Raw genomic sequence first — 22,267 nt, 5'->3', positions numbered from 1 at the left:
CTGACCCCAATTTTGTGTCGTTCCTGCTTTTCAGTCTTACCCTTAGATGTCACGGCTGTTTATTTAAACTGTTCGCAGTACATTTTGTTGGGGAGCATTGTCGTATGAAATTTATGCTCTGGCAGAGAACAATTCCTGCTGTCTTCGTTTCTTCTGGTTTTTAAATTTTAGTGCTTTTCCCCCTCGTACCCTGACTTGCCAAGCTACTTTGAGGGTGGTGGGTGCAACTTGCTGTTTATACTCTGGAATGTCGTGATGGGACCAAAAATAAAAGCTTCTTGCTTGAGATGAAGACTTGATTTCATGAAGGTGCTATGACCAGGTCACGGAATCTCAGCATCAAAGTGAGAGCCCCATCAGATTCTTGAATTACCTCTACAACCTCTTTGCCAAGTGGTGGTTTGGACTTTTTGAATGCACCTTTTGAGGGTGAGCTCACTCCCTCTAGTAAACGAGTTTTTGGAAGCTTAGATTGTGCTTTCTGCCCTGGATTTGAAACTGCCTCTCTGTAATTCAGACTTCAGTTATAATCTATGATGATGTCTCCAGCACCGGATGCCCTGTAAACACGTGCTCAATATGAGTTGACATTTAGAATTAGATGGTTGCCATCTGCTTTGCTAAAGCCACATGACTGGTTTGTCTTTACCTGGGCCTCCCCCACTGATACTGGATTTATCCACCTTAGATGACGAGGTAGTGCTGTGCAGAGGACAGCAGCAGAGACTAGGAGTCCATCCTGGGCTCCCCACTCTTCTCTATTCACTTTCTAGTCATGTTGGAATAAACCTGGTGCTCCTGGCTCCTCATCAGAAATGGGGTGATGATGCTTACCCTGGAGTGCTTCCCGGGGTTGTTTAGAATCGGATCAGATGTGCTTACAACATATGAAGGAGTTTCATACATTTTATGGAATGTGGAGGTTCCTATGGCCTTTCCCCTGGGGCTTAGCAGTGATGTGTTAAGTGTTCTGAGCACAAACAAATAAGGGGCATTGGGAAAGGTCTGCGGGCTCTGGTGGATTCCTACCTCCAGAGGCTGACTCCCCTAGGCTGGACCTGTGGCTCCCCCGAGCGCCCCAGGAAAACAAGGATCAGTCTCAGGGTCTGTATTGACAGGACAGACAAAACTTTAACTTCAAACAGGCAATAGGATTTGTTTTCTCAGAGAGCCCCAAGTTCTGTTTTGTTCTGAGTGTCCTTTCAAAGGTGAGTCAAAGGTTAGCCTGTGCTGAAACCCGAGGTTGTTTTCAGCGGTTCTCTTTCATTTGCTCCTGGCAGAGTTCCTCGTTGCTCTTTATGTGATGACCTGCCAACTCCTTCCTCATTAAAACACCAGGGGCTTGCACATGCCCCGCGTGGCCCCCGACAGCCCTAGGCCATCTGTGTCTCCTGGGTAAGTGGAGACCCCATCACAAAACACATCCACATCCTCCTGCCTGCCGCCGCTTCCATCCTGGTTTTGGCAAAATGGTCACCACAGGTCAATGAACTTGGCTTGAGCCCTGGTCCTTTGCTCTGGGACACCCACTGGTTCTCAATGTTTTAAGAGTAGGGCTGAGGGAGCTTGGATCCTCTATTTCCATTATATGGGAGGAAAAGCATTCTGAACGCAGAAAATACTTTCGCTTTTGGAAATCAGTCACCATATAGATTTAATGCAATTACATCATTCCAGAAATACCTAGCTTGGTACACAAATACATAGGATTAGACTCCTGGCAAGTATTGCAGAATGTCATCAAAGAAGATGTGGGAAGTTGTTAAAGAAAACATGGCCACATAGCACTGCAGACATCTCCTGGGCCCTGCGGTGGGGCAGGTACCGCGTCAGAAATGAGCAAGCCTCGTCCCTGTCCTCAAGGAGAGAAGACTCACTTGGTAGATAGATGTCTGTTCAACCACTTGACGAATGACAGTAATATTTATCAAGCTACTGCCCTGGGTGACTGGGCTGGAGGGCTGAGGAGGAGGTTGAGGCTGAAAGATAGCGTCATGTGGGCGTGTGTATGAAGGGGTCGTATACCTGGACAGTGAGGGGAGGAAACGGAGGAGGCAGGTGGGAACCCAGATTTGAGGGTTAATTATTGTTCAACTCCTGCAAGACACTTAGTTCTTTTCTTTTTTCTTTTCTTTTTTTTTTTTTTTTGAGACAGAGTCTTGCTCTGTCACCCAGGCTGGAGTGCAGTGGCGCCATCTCGGCTCACTGCAAGCTCTACCTCCTGGGTTCAAGCGACTCTCCTGCCTCGGCCTCCTGAGTAACTGGGACTACAGGTGTGTGCCATCATGCCTGCCTAATTTTTTGTATTTTTAGTAGACATGTGGTTTCCCCATGTTAGCCAGGATGGTCCCTATCTCCTGACCTCATCATCTACCCGCCTTGGCCTCGTGAAATGATGGGGATCACAGGCATGAGCCACTGTGCCTGGCCACTTAGTTCTAAAAGAAGCGAGAGTAGGAAGAAAAGTACAAGTGAGAAAGACTGAACAAAAACGGGGATTGTAAGAGTGCATTTATTGAGACAGTTTTGCATTTGCATTTGCTCGGCCAGTCTTGTATATCATTAGATGTTGCTTACCATGACATCATTTCATTTCCAAGGAGCAAACCCACAATAGGAAAAGGGAGCCACTATTATGTCCCAGATAACGTGCCTTAGGTAATGTTCTAGTTGAAGGAACTAGAAAGGGAATTAAAATCACTTTTATTTACTTGCATAATAAATGAGTGGAACAGCAGATTCCTGAATCATCCATTAAGGGGCGTGGCCTAAAATCATTCAAATCCCTTTATTTATTTATTTATTTATTTGAGATGGAGTTTTACTGTGTCGCCCAAGCTGGAGTTCAATGATGTGATCTCGGCCCACTGCAACCTCTGCCTCCTGGGTTCCAGCGATTCTCCTTCCTCAGCCTTCTGAGTAGCTAGGATTAAAGGCATCATGCTAATTTTTGTATTTTTGTAGAGATGGAGTTTCACCGTGTTGGCCAGGCTGGTTTCGAATTCCTGACCTCAGGTAATCCGCCAGCCTCGGCCTCCCAATGTTCTGGGATTATAGGCATGAGTGCCCAGCCCCCATATGTGTTTTTAATAATCAATGCTATTCGAGTTGAGCTTGCTATTTATTATTAATGTCATAAGTAGAATTCTAAGTGGAATATGCTTGTAGATGTTTATGTTCTTTGGTATATTAACTGTTTGGTTCTAACATAAAAACAGTTTCTAACCCAGAGATGTCTGGAAAGATGGTATTCCAATGGGATGTAATAACCTCAGAAAATTTGTATTATTTCAGAAGGTCAAGCTAGAAGATGTCACATTCAAAAAACTTACATTTCTTAACCTTAGAGCTTTTCTGAAAATCCACACTTAGAGAACCCCAGTCTTGCCAAAGGATATTTGTAAGATTTGGCTGAGTTCTCCGTCAAAAACATTTGAACTAGGGGTTGTGGAATCCTGTTTCGAGTGGTCAATAAAATCCTGTCAGGTGAAGCTGCTATTTCCTGCCAAATTTTGAGATTAAAATCAGTAAGTTTAAAAGGAATTTGGTATGGGGTGAGTGAATAGCAGGCATCTGAAAGCCACTGGAAATTGAAGCATTCGGTTTGGTCCTCTGCAGGTTTTGTTTTTGTTTATTGTTGTTTGTCACCCTTGAAATAATTAAGATACTTTCTTCTATAAAGCAGATATTCCCCTCACTGCTTGGTCACGTGTTTTAGCAGACAGCAGGAAACCAACACCAAAGACAGTCATGAGATTAACAGGCAGGTATAGGGAGGTGGGTTGATTGGCTGGTTTTGTCTGGCTTCTTCAGGTAAGTTAGCTTCTTCCTTGAACCTTTTACTCAAAACATAACTGAAAGTAAAATTTGGGAATTTATGCTCAGCTGGTTTATTCTTGTATTCTTTAAACATCTGTCCAGGATTTATTTAGAAGAGAGCTTGGAGGAAGGGCAGAGAAAGAAGAGCCTGGCTGCCTCTAACCTGCCAGCACCCCTCCAGGCAACAAGTGCCTGGAGTGACGGGGTCTACCCCGTGCCTTAAAGGGCATGGTGCCTTCTGGGAGAGGGATTGCCCCCTCCACTCCAAGTTCTCTTTCAAAGAAATTATTTAACCAAATGATATCCTGGCTTCCTGAAATGAGTTCTGGTTAATACAATATTCTCGCTCCCCAATTCTTTTTTTTTTTTTTTTTTTTTTGAGACGGAGTCTCGCTCTGTCGCCCAGGCTGGAGTGCAGTGGTGCGATCTCTGCTCACTGCAAGCTCCGCCTCCTGGGTTCACGGCATTCTCCTGCCTCAGCCTCCCCAGTAGATGGGACTACAGGCGCCGCCACCACACCCGATTAATTTTTGTATTTTTTTAGTAGAGACTGGGTTTCACCATGTTAGCCAGGATGGTCTCCATCTCTGAGCTTGTGATCCGCCCGCCTCGGCCTCCCAAAGTGCTGGGATTACAGGAGTAAGCTACCGCACCTGGCCTCTCCCCAGTTCTTAAAAAAAATGTTAATTGTGATAAAATACACATAACATAAAATTTGCCATTTTAACCATCTGTAAGTGTATGGTTCAGCGGCAAAATGGAAACCCTGTACCCATTAAACACACACTGACTCCCTATTTTCCACTTCTCCCCAGCCCCTGGTAATCACTCTTTCTGTTTCTATGAGTTTGTCTGCCTAAGGTAGCTCATACAGGTAGAATCATACAGCATTTGTCCTTTTGTGACTGGCCTATTTCACTTAACCTACTGTCCTCAAGGTTCATCCACATAATAGCATGTATCAGAATTTCCTTTCTTTTTAAAGCTCATTAATAGTCCATAATATGGATAGACCACATTTTGCTTTTCCATTCATCTGTCACCCTGGGTTTGCTGCCTCCTTTTGGCTACTGTGAATAATGCTGCCACGAACATGGGTGTGCCAATATCTTTTCGAGACCTGCTTTCAGTTTTTTTGGATATATACCCAGGACTGGAATGGCTGGATCATAAGCTAATTTTATTTTTATTTTTTTGATGAATTCAGACTATTTTCTGAAGTGGCTGCACATTTTACATTCCCGCCAGCAGTGCACAAGAGTTCCAGTTTCTCCATATCCTTGCCAACACTTGTTATATTCTTTTTTTTTTTTTTTAATAGTAGTCATCTTAATAGATGTGTGGTGGTATTCACCCTTTTAAAAACTTTCAGTGCTTGGTTGTTAAGGCAGGCCCAGGGTGTAGATGTTGAGTTCCTAGGAACAGACAACAGATTGCCAGGTGGAGCCCATGACCCTGTCACTTGTTGAGAATTATTGAGAAGATTTCCTGCTTTCAAATTGAGGTATTTTCAGATTTGCAAAGACGTTATTCAATAGAGGGAACTGCTAAAGATATCAGAGCACCATTAATCTAAGCTAAAGCCACAGCTGGGGATATCAAAGCACCTTCTGGTTATTTGTGGTAGGAAAATACTCCAGACCAATCCAGTGGGAAGGTCACAAAGGAAATTGGAGTCTTGGCTCTGTCTTTGCCATGGAGAAAGCTTTGCTAAGTCATTTCCTATTTCTGGGCTTACTTTTAAAAAATGAGGTTGTTGGAACAACAAGTAAGGATCCTTCTCGCTTCCAAATTCCTGGATTCTGAGCAGTAACCTTGAGTTTGCTCACTGAAGAGGGGCAAGGATGCTTGTTCTTGAGAACAAGAGAGCAGAGCAGCAATTAAATTATTAAAGATACCTCTTCAGTTGCTAAGAACTAAGGAGTGCAGCCTTTGTCTTGGAACAGATAGAGCTGGAATTAGACCTTGCACGTCACCCAGGCCAACATGCCCCCTTTGCAGAGGAGAGGCTAGGATGCAGAGATGTGGTAATGCTATCCAGTTATGAGCTTTCTCTTTCTTACGAGTAAACAAGTATCAACAGTAGTTCTTAGATGTGCTGGCCTGGGGTTGGGGCCTCACTGCTGGGGAGTTGGTCTCATTCGGTGACAAACATAGCTCACTTGCAAGGGTGATGAAGGCAAAGAGATGGGGAACGTGAGAAGGGGCTTCACAGAACCCAAAGAGAGGTCACTTCAAAATCCAAAGACCTGGATTCCAGTCTGGTGAAACTGGGCGTGTCAGTCCAGACAGCCCTTCTTCACCAGCCCTGCAATCTTCAGTGCACTTTGGCTGTCTTCTGGTTTTACCATCTGAAAGGCTGCATTCCTACAGGGTATCGTGAGAGTCAGCAGGAGATAACGTATGTGAAAGAAATTGTACAAAGATGTTATTGATACTGCTTGCACGTAGTTTTAGAGTTAGAGGGTTACCTCTCTTACCAAACACATGTTAAAATCTAAGTTCAACATGGAAGGAATAAGAAGTATCAGGGTTATAAAGAATCATTTCTTATGTTGTACATCTTTTCAGGAACCATCCCACCGCACCTTTTTTGCATGAAGTTAAACCCGCACCACTCGTAAACTTAGAGAAATGTGTGTTTTGATGTTTATATATATGTGACATATTAGCAGGACAGATGAAGGGGGAGCTGGGCTCTGGCGTTTACCCCCAGGTGAAAAGGAAGGCAGATGTGTGTTCCTCCCTGAGTGTGTTTGCTAAGGGCTGGGCTTGTGTCCTCCGTTGAGAGAGGAGGTGTATCAGTACAGAGAGCTTCATTTAAGATTGTAAAATGCACGTGGGAGGGCTTCTTGCATTCTTTCCTTTGTAGGTATCATTCATGACTTTTGGTTCTCTGGCCTGTTCTAAATTATAATTAAATCCTCAGTTCTTACTAGCCCCTGCATGCAGGGGATTTGACCACTTCTGAGCGTCATTTGCAAATGGGTGTGCTGATCTCACTTTTGCTTATTTCATAGGAGTTGGGGTAAGATATACAAAAGGTATATTTTGTTTTTTTAACTTGAAAGACCAAAGCTTTATCCTTGGCCTTAAGAATGTAGCTCATAAAAGAACAAACAAACCATACAATTTCCTCTACTCTCATACACACTTCTGACACCAAACCTGTGTGTGTCTCTTCCACACCAAGCAGTTCTCCAGCTCTCGAGCGCACCAACCGGGTGCCTATAATTGAATTCATTTCAGACATACCTGGAGTTAGCATCAGATTCCACAGGCTAAGGGCTCATCCCCACAAGCTCTCCCTCACTTCAGATGCCAGTCAGTCTGGGCCTCCTGTGCGTCTGCCCGACTGGCTATAAATCAGGGGTTCCCATGACCACCTCCTTGGGTTCATTCTTTTGTGAATCGGCTTACGGAACTCAGGGGAACAGTTTACTGATCGCCACTGGTTTGTTATAAAGGATAAAACTCCGGAGCAGCCAGGTGGAAGGGTGGAAGGGTGCACAGGGCAGGGTGGTGGGGTGGCAGTGGTGCTTCCATGCCCTCTCCAGCACCCCAGCCTCCCAGCACTGCCACGTGTTCACCAACCTGGAAGCTCTCTGAGCCCCTTTCTTTCGGGTTCTATGGAGGCTTCATTACACAGGCGAGATTGATTCACTCATCGGCCATTGATTACACTTAATCTCCCTCCCCTCCCCCTCCCTGGAGGTTGGGGATGGGGTGGGGAGTGGGGAGTGGCTGAAGGCACCAACGCTTATCACAGATAGTTCCTCTGGCAGCTGGCCCAGCCCCCATCCTCCGAGAGTCCTCTGATTAAACTTTGGTGTGGTCGAAGGGGGCTTATCTTGAGTGAGGAAAGACGTTCCTTTCACCAGAGCAATAAAGCTCTGAAGCTAAGGGGCTGTTTCAGGAGCAGGGGAAGAAAGCGAAATATCATAACAAAAGACATTCCTATCACTCTGATCACTTAGAAATTATAAGGGGTTTAGGAGTTCTGGCTGGGATCTGGGGATGAAGACCAAAATATATATTTCCTTTTACATCATAATATCACGGTGCCACTGAATGGTAGGAAAAGCTCCCAGAACCAACCTGTCTACACGGCAGGTTTGTGAGCCACAGGTTCACACACGTGGTGTTTCCTGGAGTCTGGAGGTGAGCTGAGGTGGGGGTGTTGTCTGTGTGGTCACATGTGTCCTGGGATAGTCGCCTTGAAGAATGGCAGCAGTGTGGACCAGGAGGAGGGGTGAGGTCTCGGGGTGGACTGGAAGTTACGTCGTGCAAATCCTTCCTGTTGGGGCGGTATTTGCAACCACGTGGCTTCACGAATCCACCAAAGCATCAGGTGAATAAACAGGAGAGGAGAAGAGAGTCTGGGACTCAGCCTTGGAGTATAAGTCAGAGCTGGAAAGAAGAGACTCCCGAGACTGGACGACCACTAAGAGGTGCCACGTCCCTGAAGGGCTAGAGGAGGGTTGATGGTGTGACCCTCGAAGCTGAGCAAGGAGTGGAGAGAGGAGGGCTGGAGGACTCCTGCCTGCCATGACCCAGTCCAGGGATAAGATGTGAGTGCCATGGGCCAGTCAAGACCAGCGGTTAGCACAGCAGGGCACAGTGACGGCAGAGGGATGGGAGCTGAGAGCTGAGTAGAGTGGACAGTGATGTGGGCAGGCGTGGACTGCACCAGGTGGTCAGGGATCCGGAGCTACGAAAAGAAGGCCAGAGCACGGTGGTGGCTTGCAGTCCAGCTGCCTTGAACCCAGAATATCTCTTGGCCTGTCCCTATCCCTCTGTTTCTTCTGTCTCTACCTCCTTTCCAGGCGGGAAATCGTTTCTCTCTTAGCCTTCCTGCCATCAAGTTTTTTTCTTGCCATTCTTTACATTGTTACGGTGATGCTTTTGCTAAATCTTGAATCAAAGTGTCATTTTGTTCCAGAATCGGATGGCTTCACACAGCAGAGCCCACATCTCCTGGCACGGTTTCCCACTCTCCATCCTTCCCTTCTGCACATTCTCTGTTCTGGGCACAGCTCCCTCTTCCAGTCTGGTAGTTTAAGCTTCCATGCTTCTGCATGAACCTCTCACTGTCCCGCAGTACCCTGTCCACCTTCTCATCTGACATCTGAGATGTCCCCCTCCAAGCCCGCCTCCAGCGCCAGCTCCTCTGATGCACCTTCTTTCCTTGATCATAACTCCCTTAGTGTTTACTTAAAACAAATTCAGCGACACTGATATTTATTTTAGTTTGTGTGTGCGTGTGTGTGTGCGCGTGCGTGCTACTGCACTCCAGTCACACTCAGCTTACTGCAACCTCCACCTCCTGGGTTCTAGTGATCCTCCTACCTCAGCCTCCCAAGTAGCTGGGACTACAGGTACGCACCACCACGCACAGCTAATTTTTGTGTTTTTAGTAGAGATGGGATTTTGCCATGTTGTTCAGGCTGAGCTCAAACTCCTGGGCTCAAGCCATGTACCTGTCTCATTCTCCCAAAGTGCTGGGATTATAGGCATGAGCTACTATGCCCTGCTAGTTCCTTGTATATTACCTCTGTTTCCTTCACGACCCTGTGAGTCCCTCCAGGGGACAGGACTTTCTTCTTTATCTGTGTGTTGTGGCCCCAGGCCCTGTAGAGGAGATGGCCTGAATGTTTGCTGAGTGGATTGCAGTTGATAGCCGGCCAGCAGCCCAGAGCGCTGGTGTTCCCTGCTGCTGGAGAGCAGTGGAGAGAAGTCAGACACACAGGCAAAGGCCACATGGAGATTGTCACAAACAAAAATCCTTCATTTCCCTTCTCCAGTAAAAACAGTCATTTGTTTTTCAACTAATATCAAGTAGCTAGTGTGATTGGCATGGTGGGGGATCCTAAGCTGTATGAGATAGTCTCTGTTCTCTACAGTCTTGAGATTTAGTGTGCGAAATCTGTTCATCGTGACAGAAGAAGGGGCAGGTGGCAGTGGTCCTAAGGACAATATAAACAAGCTTCACGGGACTACAGAGGAGACAGGGCCCAGGGACAACTGAGATTAGATGTCATGGGGTCAAGGCTGTCTGTGCTGGACTCTGGGAGAGTAGAGACTGGTGGGCTTGCTGTGGGAGTTGGGGTGATGGGCCGTGATGGGCCATGATGGGCCGTGATGGACGACCCTGATGGACCGTGATGGGCCGTGATGGACGACCCTGATGGACCGTGATGGGCCGTGATGGGCCGTGATGGACCCTGGTGGGCCGTGATGGGCCGTGATGGGCCGTGATGGACCCTGATGGACCCTGATGGACCCTGATGGGCCGTGATGGGCTCTGATGGGCTCTGATGGGCCGTAACGGGCCGTGATGGACCTTGATGGGCCGTGATGGGCCCTGATGGGCTGTAATGGGCCACAGTGGACCCTGATAGGCCATGGGGGTGGACGGAGCATATTCCAGAAACGAGATGAGCTGAAAGTTGAGTGTGTAATCTATGTTTTTAAAATGGTGAGTAGTTCATTTTGATTGGCTCTTCCTTTGATTAATTGTGTGTCTGTGTGTGTGTTTTTTGTCTGTTTTCCAGGCACAGACCATGAATTACGTGGGGCAGTTAGCCGGCCAGGTGTTTGTCACCGTGAAGGAGCTCTACAAGGGGCTGAACCCTGCCACGCTCTCGGGGTGCATTGACATCATTGTCATCCGCCAGCCCAATGGAAACCTCCAATGCTCCCCTTTCCACGTCCGCTTTGGGAAGATGGGCGTCCTGCGCTCCCGAGAGAAAGTGGTGAGCTCTCAGGGCACGGGGACCTGGCACCGGCTCTCCTTAGAGAATGCCCTTGCACTCCGGTGACGCCACCTGTCTTGAACTCTCAGACCCAGAGTTTTAGGTCTCCATTAGAAATGGTCAGTCATGGAACTGACAGTGACTAATTGAAATTATTCTAGTTAGCATGGCTGTGGAAATTAAAGTGCCGTGGCACACACCACTGTTTATTAAGCTCCTGTATCTGTGGGTCAGGAATTCAGGCAGAGCACAGTGAGATGGTTTTTCTCTGCTCTCTGGGGCCTTAGCTGGAAAGGTCAAAGGCTGAGGGCTGGAATCATCTGAACACTCACATTATTTGTGACCGCTGGTTGATTCTGGCTCTTGGCTGGGCTCTTCGCTGAGGCTGTTGGTCATACCAACTACCCATGGCCTCTCCACGTGGCCAGGGCACCCCACAACACAGTGGCAGTGGTGAGGTGAGCATCTTGAGAGGGAGGAAGCCAGGCAGATGCTGGATCTTCTTATGGCCTAGCCTTGCAAGCCACATGGCATCACCTCTGCTGTGCTCTACTGGTTGGGACCATCACAAGCCTGCCTGGGCTCAAGGGGAGGAGAAATAGGCTTTTCTTGGTGGTGTCAATGGAAGAAGGATAAAGTTCATACATTTAGAGAGGAGAACTAGGTTGTTGCTTTGCCTGCTGGGTGGCCAATTCTGACAGGCTGGGAAGTGTAGCCTCCGGCCAGAAGCAGAAACAGACGGTTTGAAGGAGGGGCAAAGAGACCAGGGATTTCTGGGATCACAGAATCTACATATTTAATTAGCCACAGGAGGGGGGTCACGAGTGTTCAGGAGAGGAAAACATGCACATGTGCAGCTGAGCTTCTTGCCTCTCCATGGGACCCATGTTCAAAACATGATGGCACTAGCACCAGCCAAGGGTGGAGTTTTGTGGTGTCTGACATCAAAGGGTGGAGCAGAGGAAGGGAAAACCCTCAGGGCACATTCTCCCTAGATGGGTCAGGACTAGTTCCTGGGCTCTTATTAGGCCAAAAAAAAAAAAAAAGGCAGAGCCGCTTCTTTTGCTGATACCAGTGCAGAGTCTTTTGAAAGGGCTGGTTTCTGTTTGGCCCTTTTGAAATGGCGGTTACTGAGGTGGGGTATGAGGAAGCATGTCCTATCTCGCATTCCATCATGGCCTTGAAGTCAGTTCTCAAGGTTTCTCTGGCATCTCCTTGACCGAGAGGGGGTCCATTCAGTCAGTTGTGAGCTTAGAGTTTTATTTCTAGTTTATTTTCAGGAGTGGCAAAGGTTCTGGAAGAGCAGGTAGGACCGGGATATTGATGTGGCCAGTTTTAGAAGACAATCTCCACACAAATGGAAAGAAACAAATATTTACAAATAGACATTTCATGCCCCCACCTAATGTGGATTTTGGGATGATGTCTCATGATTCGTTCTTTGAGTTAAGTTCAAGTGGAAGCTCTTCCTTGAGTATGGGTGAAGGATCCCAGCCAATAGTTGGTGAGTTTTCCAGGGTGTAATTTCTAATGTCTGGGGCTGGGGAAGCTTTGATTGCAGCTTGAACTCTCACCAGCCGTGTGACCCTGGTCTGGTCACTCCTCTTGTCTGGCCTAGCTCCTCAGCCAAAAAAGGAGGAGCTAGACCAGGTGGTCTCGGAGAAATCTTTCTATTAGCTTACTACAGAAATAACTACAGTTTTTGCCACTATTTTTAATAATTATAATAATGGCCAAAACCGCAATTATTTTTGCACCAACCTACTGCTTTGGGTTCCTTCTTTCCTGGTCAGGGGCCTGCCCTCCTGAACCCAGAACTCCTCCAGTGCTCAAGTGACCGTTCCCTTGGATGGGACTGCCTGACTGAGACTGGGAGTTGTGCGGCACTTCAGGGTATATGTGAATGACAGCGTATCCACAGAGACTTGGCTCTCCCCATGAGGTCCCCTGTTCTGGTGAAAGCAGCTCATTCTTTTCTTAACCATCTTTTCCCCTCAGGTTGACATAGAAATCAATGGGGAATCTGTGGATTTGCACATGAAATTGGGAGATAATGGAGAAGCATTTTTTGTTCAAGAAACAGATAATGATCAGGTAAGGAAGGCTGGGTGGTCAGGGTTACTTCCTAGTTTTGAGCTTTGAGCAATGGTTATCTGGAGACACCGCGGAAGTTTGTGCAAAGTAATACTGGCCCTGGCTGTGTGGACAATGGGGCAGAGAAAAGTGGGCTTTGCTCTGTATGAGGGATTTGAGCCAGATGGCCTGGGGGTGTGCTGAGTCCACACAGACTCAGATCTCCTGGCTGGCTTCAGTTTGCTGACTACTTCCCAGGAGACAGAGGGATGGACTTCACACATGAGCCTGGACCATTGTCAGAGGTGTACAGATTACACTGGTGTGTCAAATCTCAAATGCCCAGTGTTCTTTTATTAGTGAGTGGCTGAATTACTTTAAAAAATATTTAAAAAATTTTAATAGCTTTATTGAGATATACGTCACATATATACAATTTACCCATTTCAAGTGTACACGTAGTGGTTTTAGTATATTTACAGACAGGTGCAACTATCACCACCAGTCAAATTTAGAACATTTTCATCACCCCCAAAAGAAACACCATACCTTTTAGATATCGCCTCCCCTATACTCTACCCCCAACCCCTGAGCCCTAAGTTACCACTAGTCTTTCTATCTCTTATAGATTTCCTTATTCTGAACTTTTAAATGGAATTATAGTATCCCATCTTTTGTGCCTATTTTTTTTGATTAATGTTTCAAGGTTCATCCAGGTTTTAGTATGTATCAATATTTTATTCCTTTTTATGGCTGAATAGTATTCCATTGTATCCATAGACCATGTCCATTCATCTGTTGCATTCATCATTACAAACAACTTGAATTGTTTCCACCTTTTAGCCATTGTAAACAATGCAGCTGTGGACATTTGTATACAAGTTTTTGTGTGGACACATGCATTTGGTTTTTCTTGGTTATATACCTAGGAATGGCATTGCTGGGCCATGTGGTAACTTTACATTTAACATCTGAGGAACTGCCAGACTGTGTTACAAAGCAGCTGTTCCATTTTATATTCCCACCAACAGCACACAAAGAGTTCTGATGTGTCTACATCTTTGCCAATACTTTTCTGATTTTGTGATTCTAATCATTCTAGTGGATGTGAAGTGGTATCTCTTTATGGTTATGATTTGCATTTTCCTAATAACTAGTGGTGTCTGACATCTTTGTATGCACTTATTGGCCATTTCTGAATCTTTGGAGAAATGTCTATTCAGATCCTTTGCTAGTTTGTGTGTGTGTGTGTGTTTTTTTTCTTTTTTACTACTGCCATGTATGCCTTCATTATATATTCTAGGTACAAGTCCCTTATCGGGTATATGATTTGTAAATATTTTCTTCCATTGCGTGGGTTCTCTTTTCACTTTCTTGATGGTGTCCTTTGCAGCATGAAAGTTTTTAGTTTTAATGAAGTCTAATTTCTTTCTTTTTAAAGTTTGTGTTTACCTTTTTAATGTGTGCTGTTTTTTCTTTTGTTGTGCATGATTTTGGTGTCATATAACATGTAAGAGTCCTTTGCCAAATCCAAGGTCATGATTTATGGTTATGTTTTCTACTAAGACAAACCACGTCTTTAACTCTTTTGTTCACAGATGAAGCACCTTAAAGGGGTCTGATGTAGGGGTTCCTGAATGAAATCAGCTTGAACTAGTTCCTTTCCAGGAAGGCAGCCATGATTAAAAAGGAATGGCTCTTTATAGCTCCAGGTTTTAAAGCAAGTGTCTGTAATTGCAGCTTCGGGACAGAACAGTCCCAGGCACTGCCTCCATCCTGCCCACCCAGAAGGGTGGTGCCTGGGGAGGACCCAGCATCTCCCCTTCCATGTTCTAGAGTAACCCTGTTGATACTGGGGATCCCTGCCCACCTGGTCTTCACCTCTCTTAGATGGGAAGACTCCGAAAATACTAATTGGTTCCTAATGGCCTTTGACAGAAACTCTTTCCACTGCATGTGGACACCTGCATTTTTAATTTCTATTTGTACCTGGCTTTAGATAGATTCTTGGCTGCCGGAGCTGAGGAAGCATTTTGGGCCAGCATGCAGCGGGACCTATATGGGGCCTGCTTGCTGGTCTTGCTGGTCTGACAGGGTGCCTGTGGTGGGGGGGTGGGGCCTTGGAGGCCAGAGTATGTTCAGCAACATACAGATGCCTCTTAGGACCCCCGGGATGCTGCTGGAAGCTGGGGAGCCTGTGTCCTTCAGCACTGCTTGGTGTTGCATGTGCCTGCGGGGGTCTGCCTGGCTGCCCATTCCCTTCCAGCCCGCAGACAGCAAGAGCCCTTCTCTGCTCTTGACCTGAGAATTTGTGCTGCTTCTCTAGTTGGTCTAGTCCAGCAGCCAGGTGAGATGACCTCTCACAGCTGCATGTCTCAGGTGTAGATGTTATATTTCAGCGTGTCTGATGCTCTCCAAACCTGCTTGAATGATCACCAGCACATTTTTATTTATTCCCTCTGTTTTCTGTATATTCTTATTGTCAACAAATTTCTCATACAAAACGAGGCATTCATTAATAAAATGATTACTAGGGTTTTATAAAAACTGCTGAATCTTTACAAACAACTACTAAATGGACAGGTTGTGCTTTTTCCTTTTGTCTTTAAAGAGAGGATCAGCATCTGCTTCCTTGATGTTCAGGGCCCTCCCTGGGCCCTGGTGCAGGCAGATTCTTGGGTGGGGCTGTCGGTTGTTTTATGTGTTTTTGGGTTTTAGATCATTATTATCTTAACTCAGTGCATATAAAAAATACAAAATACACATTATCTCTCTTTCTCTCTCTCACACTCACCCACGCACACCCACATCTACACAGAAGTGCCAGAGTGCATCCAATTCTCAGCATAATATGGTGAGTCAAAGCTCATTTTTTTTCTCTGTGCTCTGGATATTTCAGCCAAAGTTGAATTTTGGAGGCTTGAGATCACTGAGAATTACCTCCCATTGTTAAAATTACAGAAATGCAGGATTGAGTACAAAGTGGCGTTCAGCACATTGTTGGCTTTCTGATCGTCTACCAGACTGGGCAGCCACATCTCCTGGTCACCGTGGCTGTGGCCTCTAGCTGGGCTGTCTGCTGTGGACCTCCCCCGGAGGTACTTGGCCTCTGAAATGAATCCTGGAGGCCTCTGGCAAGGCCCTGCTCCTTTCACCCGAATTAACGAGGCTTTTTTTTAGAAAATGTGTTCTTTTCTCAGGAAGTCATCCCCATGCACCTGGCCACCTCCCCCATCCTGTCAGAAGGAGCTTCAAGAATGGAATGTCAGCTGAAAAGAGGCTCTGTGGACAGGATAAGAGGCCTGGATGCCGGCACGCCAGCCCAAGTGATCGTTCCCAGCGAGACGCCGTCAAGCAGCTCTGTAGTAAAGAAGAGAAGGAAAAGGAGGAGAAAGTCCCAGCTGGACAGCCTGAAGAGAGATGACAGCGTGAACACATCTGAGGATGAGGACATGTTCCCCATTGAGATGAGCTCGGATGAGGCCATGGAGCTGCTGGAGAGCAGCAGGTAATAACCGTCCGGGGTGGAGGGGCTGCGCCAGAATCAGACAGTTACCCGTTCAAGATTATTTTTATAAACTTCCCCCCCATAATTCCTTATTCTTTTATGTGTTTTAGACCAGTGGTCCCCAACCTTTTTGGCACTAGGGACCAGTTTTGTGGAAGACAATGTTTCCATGGACTGGGGGTGGATGGTATTAGGATGATTCAAGCATATTACATTTGTAGTGCTCTTTTTTTCCATTACTATTACATTGTAATATATAATGAAATAATCATACAACTCACCATCGTGTAGAATCAGTGGGAGCCCTGAGCTTGTTTTCCTGCAACTAGACAGTCCCATCTGGGGGTGATGGGTGACAGATCATCAGGCATTAGATTCTCATAAGGAGTGCGTGCCCAGATCTCTCACATGTGCACTTCACAACAGGGTTCCCGCTCCTATGAGAATCTAATGCTGCCACTAATCTGGCAGGAGGAGGAGCTTAGGCGGTCATGTGAGGGATGGGGAGCGACTGTAAACACAGATGAAGCTTTGCCAGCTTGCCTGCCACTCATCTGCTGCTGTGTGGCCCAGGTTCTGACAGGGACACGGACCCCAGGGGTTGGGGACCCCTATTTTAGGCTGAATTTTGGAATCATGTGGACCCAATCTTAGAGTGGTATAAAGATTTGCTGTGCTGTAGCCAAGAGACAGTTGGTGATGCTAAACCTCCTTGGCTGATCACTTTAGCAGCCTGGGATGGAGTCAAGAAACAGGAACTGAGCGAATTAATAGTTCATGACCAAACCTATTTTCTTGGAACCTATTTATTATTTGAATAAATAAGAACTGTGCACAGTTGGGCTGATTTATAGGCAAGCGCTGATTTCAGGCTTAAAAGTGAATGAAGAAAATGCTGTTTTCTCTATAAGCAAACTTTTTCCTTTTTAATGTTGACTTAGGTCCAAAGTTTAATGGAAATTTTGTTTCCCTTTTCTTTGCTTTTAACAGTGTAGTGAAATTCTGTTTGTATGTATTACTGTTTTGGTGAAAAATGCCAGTTTTAAAAGATAAAATTCATTTTGAAAGGATATTTGATGTTTCAGATTTTTATGTAATTCAGTGTAATTTTTGATAATTTTGTTAACATAAAGAAAGGATAAGGAACATCAGGAGTATCTTCCTGCGTCATTATTTGGAATAGAATATATCTCTTTTTTTGGTGGAAAATAAATGTCAACTGGCAACGAATATTGCTTTTCCCAACTACAGCCTCTCACCTGTGACAGGCTCAGAACCAGGGTCATTGGGCTTCTTATAATTGCCTTCTCTGCATGACGGTTAAGTCCAAAATGTAGTGGTAGGTGTTCCAGGTAACATCAGCATACAGACAATGGCCTCTGCATGACTGAAATTGTGAACTGTATTTAGTAGTGAGTGTGCTTATACCTGAAACTAGGTCGTTTGCAGTTATTCTGTAACCATAAGGCATGTTTGGTTGATGCCATTTATTTCTTCTGCTAGACGAAACATGATCAGCGTGTGGTCATTGAGTTATTCGGCAGCTCTGCCTGTACCTGGCAGGGGGTTTTATGCCACCCTCCGGCCGGTTTGGGGCCGCTCTACTTCCCAGGCTTTTGGAATGTGACTGTGTAGGGTAACAGAAGGTGGCATGATGGGAGGAGCCAGCAGCGTGATCACCACACGCGTGTCTGAGTCCAAATGCCGAAACAAAATCATTTTACATTTAGAATTCAGCCAAAGCATTAGCACGTAGACACATTTATGGATGCCGGTATCACTTTTTCCCCTTCCACTGCCTGGAACAGGTCTGGGTGTTTAAAGAGATTATGTTAATTACAAAGCACTTAGAGCTAATCAAGAAAAAATTGGAACTTGATTGTGAATCTATCATTAAGAATTCTTTGACTTTAGTCTTCTTATTTTTTTCCTCCAGAACTCTTCCTAATGATATGTCTCCATTCCAAGATGATATTCCTAAGGAAAACCTCTCCCCGACCGTGATTTACCCTCAGTCAGCCTCATACCCTAATTCAGATAGAGAGTGGTCGCCCACTCCCAGGTAAGCTGTTCCCCTGGCCCAGGGGAACAATTCTAAGAAAAGAATGAAATAGAAATGAAAAGTGAAAATAATTAGGATCAGGAAAACCACAGTGCAGAGTAGGAGGTACAGATGAGGATTAAAAACAGAACATGTTCAGATCATACACTTATATCTGGGGTCAGACTCCGTCTGCAGATATGGCTGTAGCTCCCTGGAGGTGAACTTGAAAGGAAAAACGTGTAAATTACATCATGCTAATTGTTAATAGGAGAAAACACAGTGGCAGAGCCTTTCTTGATACTTAGCCCTAAGTAAAATTCAAAAACACAGGCATTGCTTCAGGAGCCGCTGAGGTCATTCAGAGCTATTAGAATGATGCCTCCCCCACACTTAATCCATTCTGCCGAATTCAAGAATATTTATTTCCCTGAATGAACTCACAAGTTGCCCTAGAGGAGAACTTGGAGAACTAGAGCTGCTCACTGTGCAAATACCATCCCGATGACGCCAGAGATGTTTACATCAGTGAAGCCTGTGGGAATAGTGAACCCCCCAGCTAGTTTTCAAAGGACTGGGGGAAGAGGGTAGCTTTAAATCCTGTGTTCTCACACAGGAAATAATATAACCCCCACTGGGATGAAAATTCATTCTTGGGTGGCAACAAAATCGTAGACATTATAATGGTTTGTGGTCTCTAAGGGGCCATAGCATTCAAATCTCGTGGTGGGTGGATTCAAATCTCGAACTCAAATTCGAATGCTCGGGGGTGTGGTGATAATGAAAAAGAGACCGAGAAACGCTGGTCTAAATGCCAGTGACATCCTTGGATTATTCGTACACCTCATGCTTTAGATTCACTTCTGGAATCTGAAGTAGAAGTGTGCGAGCTCTTAGAAACTCTGGGTTCCTGCCTAAAGCCAGTCTTATCAAAACGCTACCCCGGTTCCAGTTTGATCAGGGTAACCTTGTGCATTAGCGAGCAGCAGTCGCCAGTGTGTGCTGACATGGAGGCTGGAGAGAAAATAGATACGTCCCATGTCTGGTTTCCAGCCAATACTGATGTCGCAGGCTAGTCCAGCAGGCTGAGGCTGAGGCCTGTGACAAAGTCCCTGCATGGAGGTCGGCCTGCGTCAGAGCCTAGCCCTGTTCAATAGAAACATAATAACTAGCTCCACATGTAATTTTAAGATTTCCAGTAGCCCTATTTTTAAAAAGTTAAAAAAAGATGAAATTAATTTTAAAGCTATATTTCATTTGACCACAATATTTCCAAAATATCATTTCAACAAGCAATCAATTTTAAAGAATTATTAATGAGATACATCACATTTCTGTTTTCATACCAAGTCTTTAAACTCCATTCTGTATTTGACATGTGCAGAACATCCCAATTTGGACCAGCCACATTTCAAGTGCTCAGGAGCCACCTGTAGCTGGTGGTTTATTATAACGGACAGTGCAGATATAAGACCTTTCTAGATTCTCATTCTTTCTCTAGGTGTGTGGAGATAAAATAGTGGAGGGAAAAATAGTGGTGTAGGAGGAAAATAACGTAGAATATGTAGAACCCAATAATGGATTGAAAACTCTGTTCAAGCACTGTAGGTTAATTTTAAGGATTTAAAAGAAACACTTTAAACGCAACTCTGAGCATGTTTAATGCTCCAAACATCTGTAACGTTTTGCCTCACGAATGCAGCACAATGACTGAGTCAGGTTATGTAGCTTGGACCGTCACCAAATGGAATGACAAATTAGGATAAATAGTTACATTTCCATACTTGGAATTAGGTATTTTCTGTAAAGAGACAGTTGACAGCACACACGATCAGATTTTTGGATTTTGTAGTTTGATTCAGCACCAAAGTGTGACCAGAGACGATCACTCCTACACGTGGGTGAAACAGAAAGTGAAATAGGTCATTTGGCAGTTTCCTGTTTTTGTGTCTCAGAAAATTCACCCTGGTTTCTTAGCAATTTCAATATCCAGTGCTCTGCCGTTATCAGATGCCTGAGTTGCTTTATTTTCTTAAAAATGTCATTGTTGAGAGTAGTCAAATACTTGATATAATCTTATATATAATCTTTATATAATATACTTTATATAATCTTACTTGATGTCATTGACCTCTGATTTTGTCTTTCTTTTAATGTGTATCACGTGGTGGTATCCAGTAGCCTGGTAGATTGCAAAAGGACTGCCCCTCATCTTGCAGATGCGGCCGAGGGAGGTCTGTCTAGTTCTTGCCCTCCACAGTCTTCCCTGTTCCATCCTCCGGAAAGGTAGAGGAGTTACTCTCCCCATTGGGATGTATTCAATAATGAAAAATTTGATCTAACTCTTATTGTAAGTGTATTTTACCATTAACCAAATTACTTATGAAGAAAATATGTGTAGATTATATGAAGTGAAAATTTTGATCTAACTCCTACAAATCGATTTCACTAACCAAATTACTTATGAAACAATATGTCTATAGATTACTCTCTTCCTTTCATTACAAGCATTTGTAGATGATCAGATTTTTTTTTTTTTTAATTCCTAAATTTGACTCTCTGGAAATGATGGTTAAGCAAATAATTTTACCTAATTCTGTGGAGTGCTTTGAAAATGAGAATAATGAAATATGGTTTGGGAATATGATCTTCTGTTTTCTGTCTAGGGTTGTTTGACAAATAAGTTTACAAGATATTTTGGGAATACCACTTGAATTTATTATAACCATTTAAGCAGTTTATTGGGCTGTCTGAATAATGGAGTCAGACACTTTCCACAGCATTTCTAGAACAGAATCTTGGAGAATGGGCTGGGTCTCAGGCTGAGGATCACAGGGTGGTGTGTTCATTCGATGCAGTCATCTCAGATTTCTGCCTTCATTCCCTCAGTTTTGACCTACCTACTTTATGGACCTACATGGTTTACTTTATAAGCCCTTAGCAAATGAAGCTACGATTAATCTGTACATGGGAAAACCTTTTTTTCTTTTTGATTAAAGAACCAGACCTCAGGATGTACTTCATTCAGAGGCTACATTTGCAGAAGAAAAGTCTGTTTAAAATGAGGAAGACAAAGTCGTAAACAGTTATAACTAATTAGCCTTATTGGGACTGGCAAAAATACTGAAAACTTTGATAAGGCTAATAAATACCTTATTTATGAACATCAGTCTCGACCTTGTAAGCTTACTTTTTTGAACAACCCCTTGATCTTAAAATAATAATATTTGATGACAGAGCACTTTGGAGTCATCTTTCTGGTAAATCCCACTTGGCAGTGGGCCCCGTTCCTGGGTCCTCTTCGGTCGGTCTGAATTCCCTCGGTGATGGTCGGCAGAAAGCGCATCTGTGTTTGTGCACAGGACCTTTGAAGAAGGGCTGCTGTGGCCTGAACGGGCAGCATTTATGGTGGTGGCCTGTTTGCTGTCGGGGAGGGACTTGCAGCTTAGACGTTCGTGTAGGGCTGGGCTCCTTATGCATGAGTTGGCACGCTGAGTTTCTCTACGGCTTTGTTTCGTGGCTTGCGGCTTTTATGAAGGGACCAGAATGTTAGGAACTCTGGAGTTGGAAATCGCTGCAGGAGAACCGTGTTCCACATTTTTGTTCTTCTAGAGCAGAGGTTGGTAAACCACGGCCCATGGATCAAATCTGGTCTACCATCTGCCTCCGTCAAGCTTTCCTGGGCATAGGCAGTTGGTTTACATACTGGCTGTGGCTGCTTTCACACCACCACGGCAGCGAGTAGTTGCGACAGACGTCATAAAACCCATAAAGCCCGCGTGTCTGCCACTGGGCTCTTTACAGAAAATGTTTGCCGACCCCTGCTCAGAGCAAGCTTTGTCTAAAGGACTTTATTTCATTTAGTGGCAGTGAGATAATTTATTGCTCCAAAGAACTTACAGCCAATATGTTCTATTTTGTATGGTAAAACAGTGGCAAGAGCTTTTTAGACAAATACTTTGAGGTTTGGGCACAGCACCATTGAGGATGAGAAGCCGGTTTCAGTGGACTTCCTCCATGATGATGCTGGAGAAAGAGTGGATTCAGGTCAAACTTGTAGGTACCAAGGCC

The 22,267-nt window shown here is 45.0% G+C and overlaps 1 protein-coding gene across 26 annotated transcripts in view; it reads left to right on the top strand.

Moving 5' to 3' along the window:
- Positions 1 to 22,267, top strand: part of LPIN1 (lipin 1) — a 143,536-nt gene that overhangs the window by 71,328 nt on the left and 49,941 nt on the right. For 11 of the 26 annotated variants that reach the window (XM_045369763.2, XM_045369760.3, XM_005576520.5 and 8 more), the window contains 5 exons: positions 10,374 to 10,574; positions 12,573 to 12,668; positions 15,848 to 16,155; positions 18,092 to 18,217; positions 20,375 to 20,482. In XM_045369763.2, coding sequence (XP_045225698.2) covers positions 10,374 to 10,574; positions 12,573 to 12,668; positions 15,848 to 16,155; positions 18,092 to 18,217; positions 20,375 to 20,482 — 839 coding nt within the window. Of the gene's footprint in view, positions 1 to 6,846; positions 8,391 to 10,373; positions 10,575 to 12,572; positions 12,669 to 15,847; positions 16,156 to 18,091; positions 18,218 to 20,374; positions 20,483 to 22,267 lie in introns of those variants that run through there. The other 15 variants (XM_074012315.1, XM_045369765.3, XM_045369762.3 and 12 more) reach the window with 4 other exon arrangements.

The sequence above is a fragment of the Macaca fascicularis genome, chromosome 13, assembly GCF_037993035.2.
Source record: "Macaca fascicularis isolate 582-1 chromosome 13, T2T-MFA8v1.1".
In the NCBI taxonomy this organism is placed as follows: Eukaryota; Metazoa; Chordata; class Mammalia; order Primates; family Cercopithecidae; genus Macaca; species Macaca fascicularis.
This window is presented reverse-complemented; position numbering and strand designations above follow the sequence as displayed.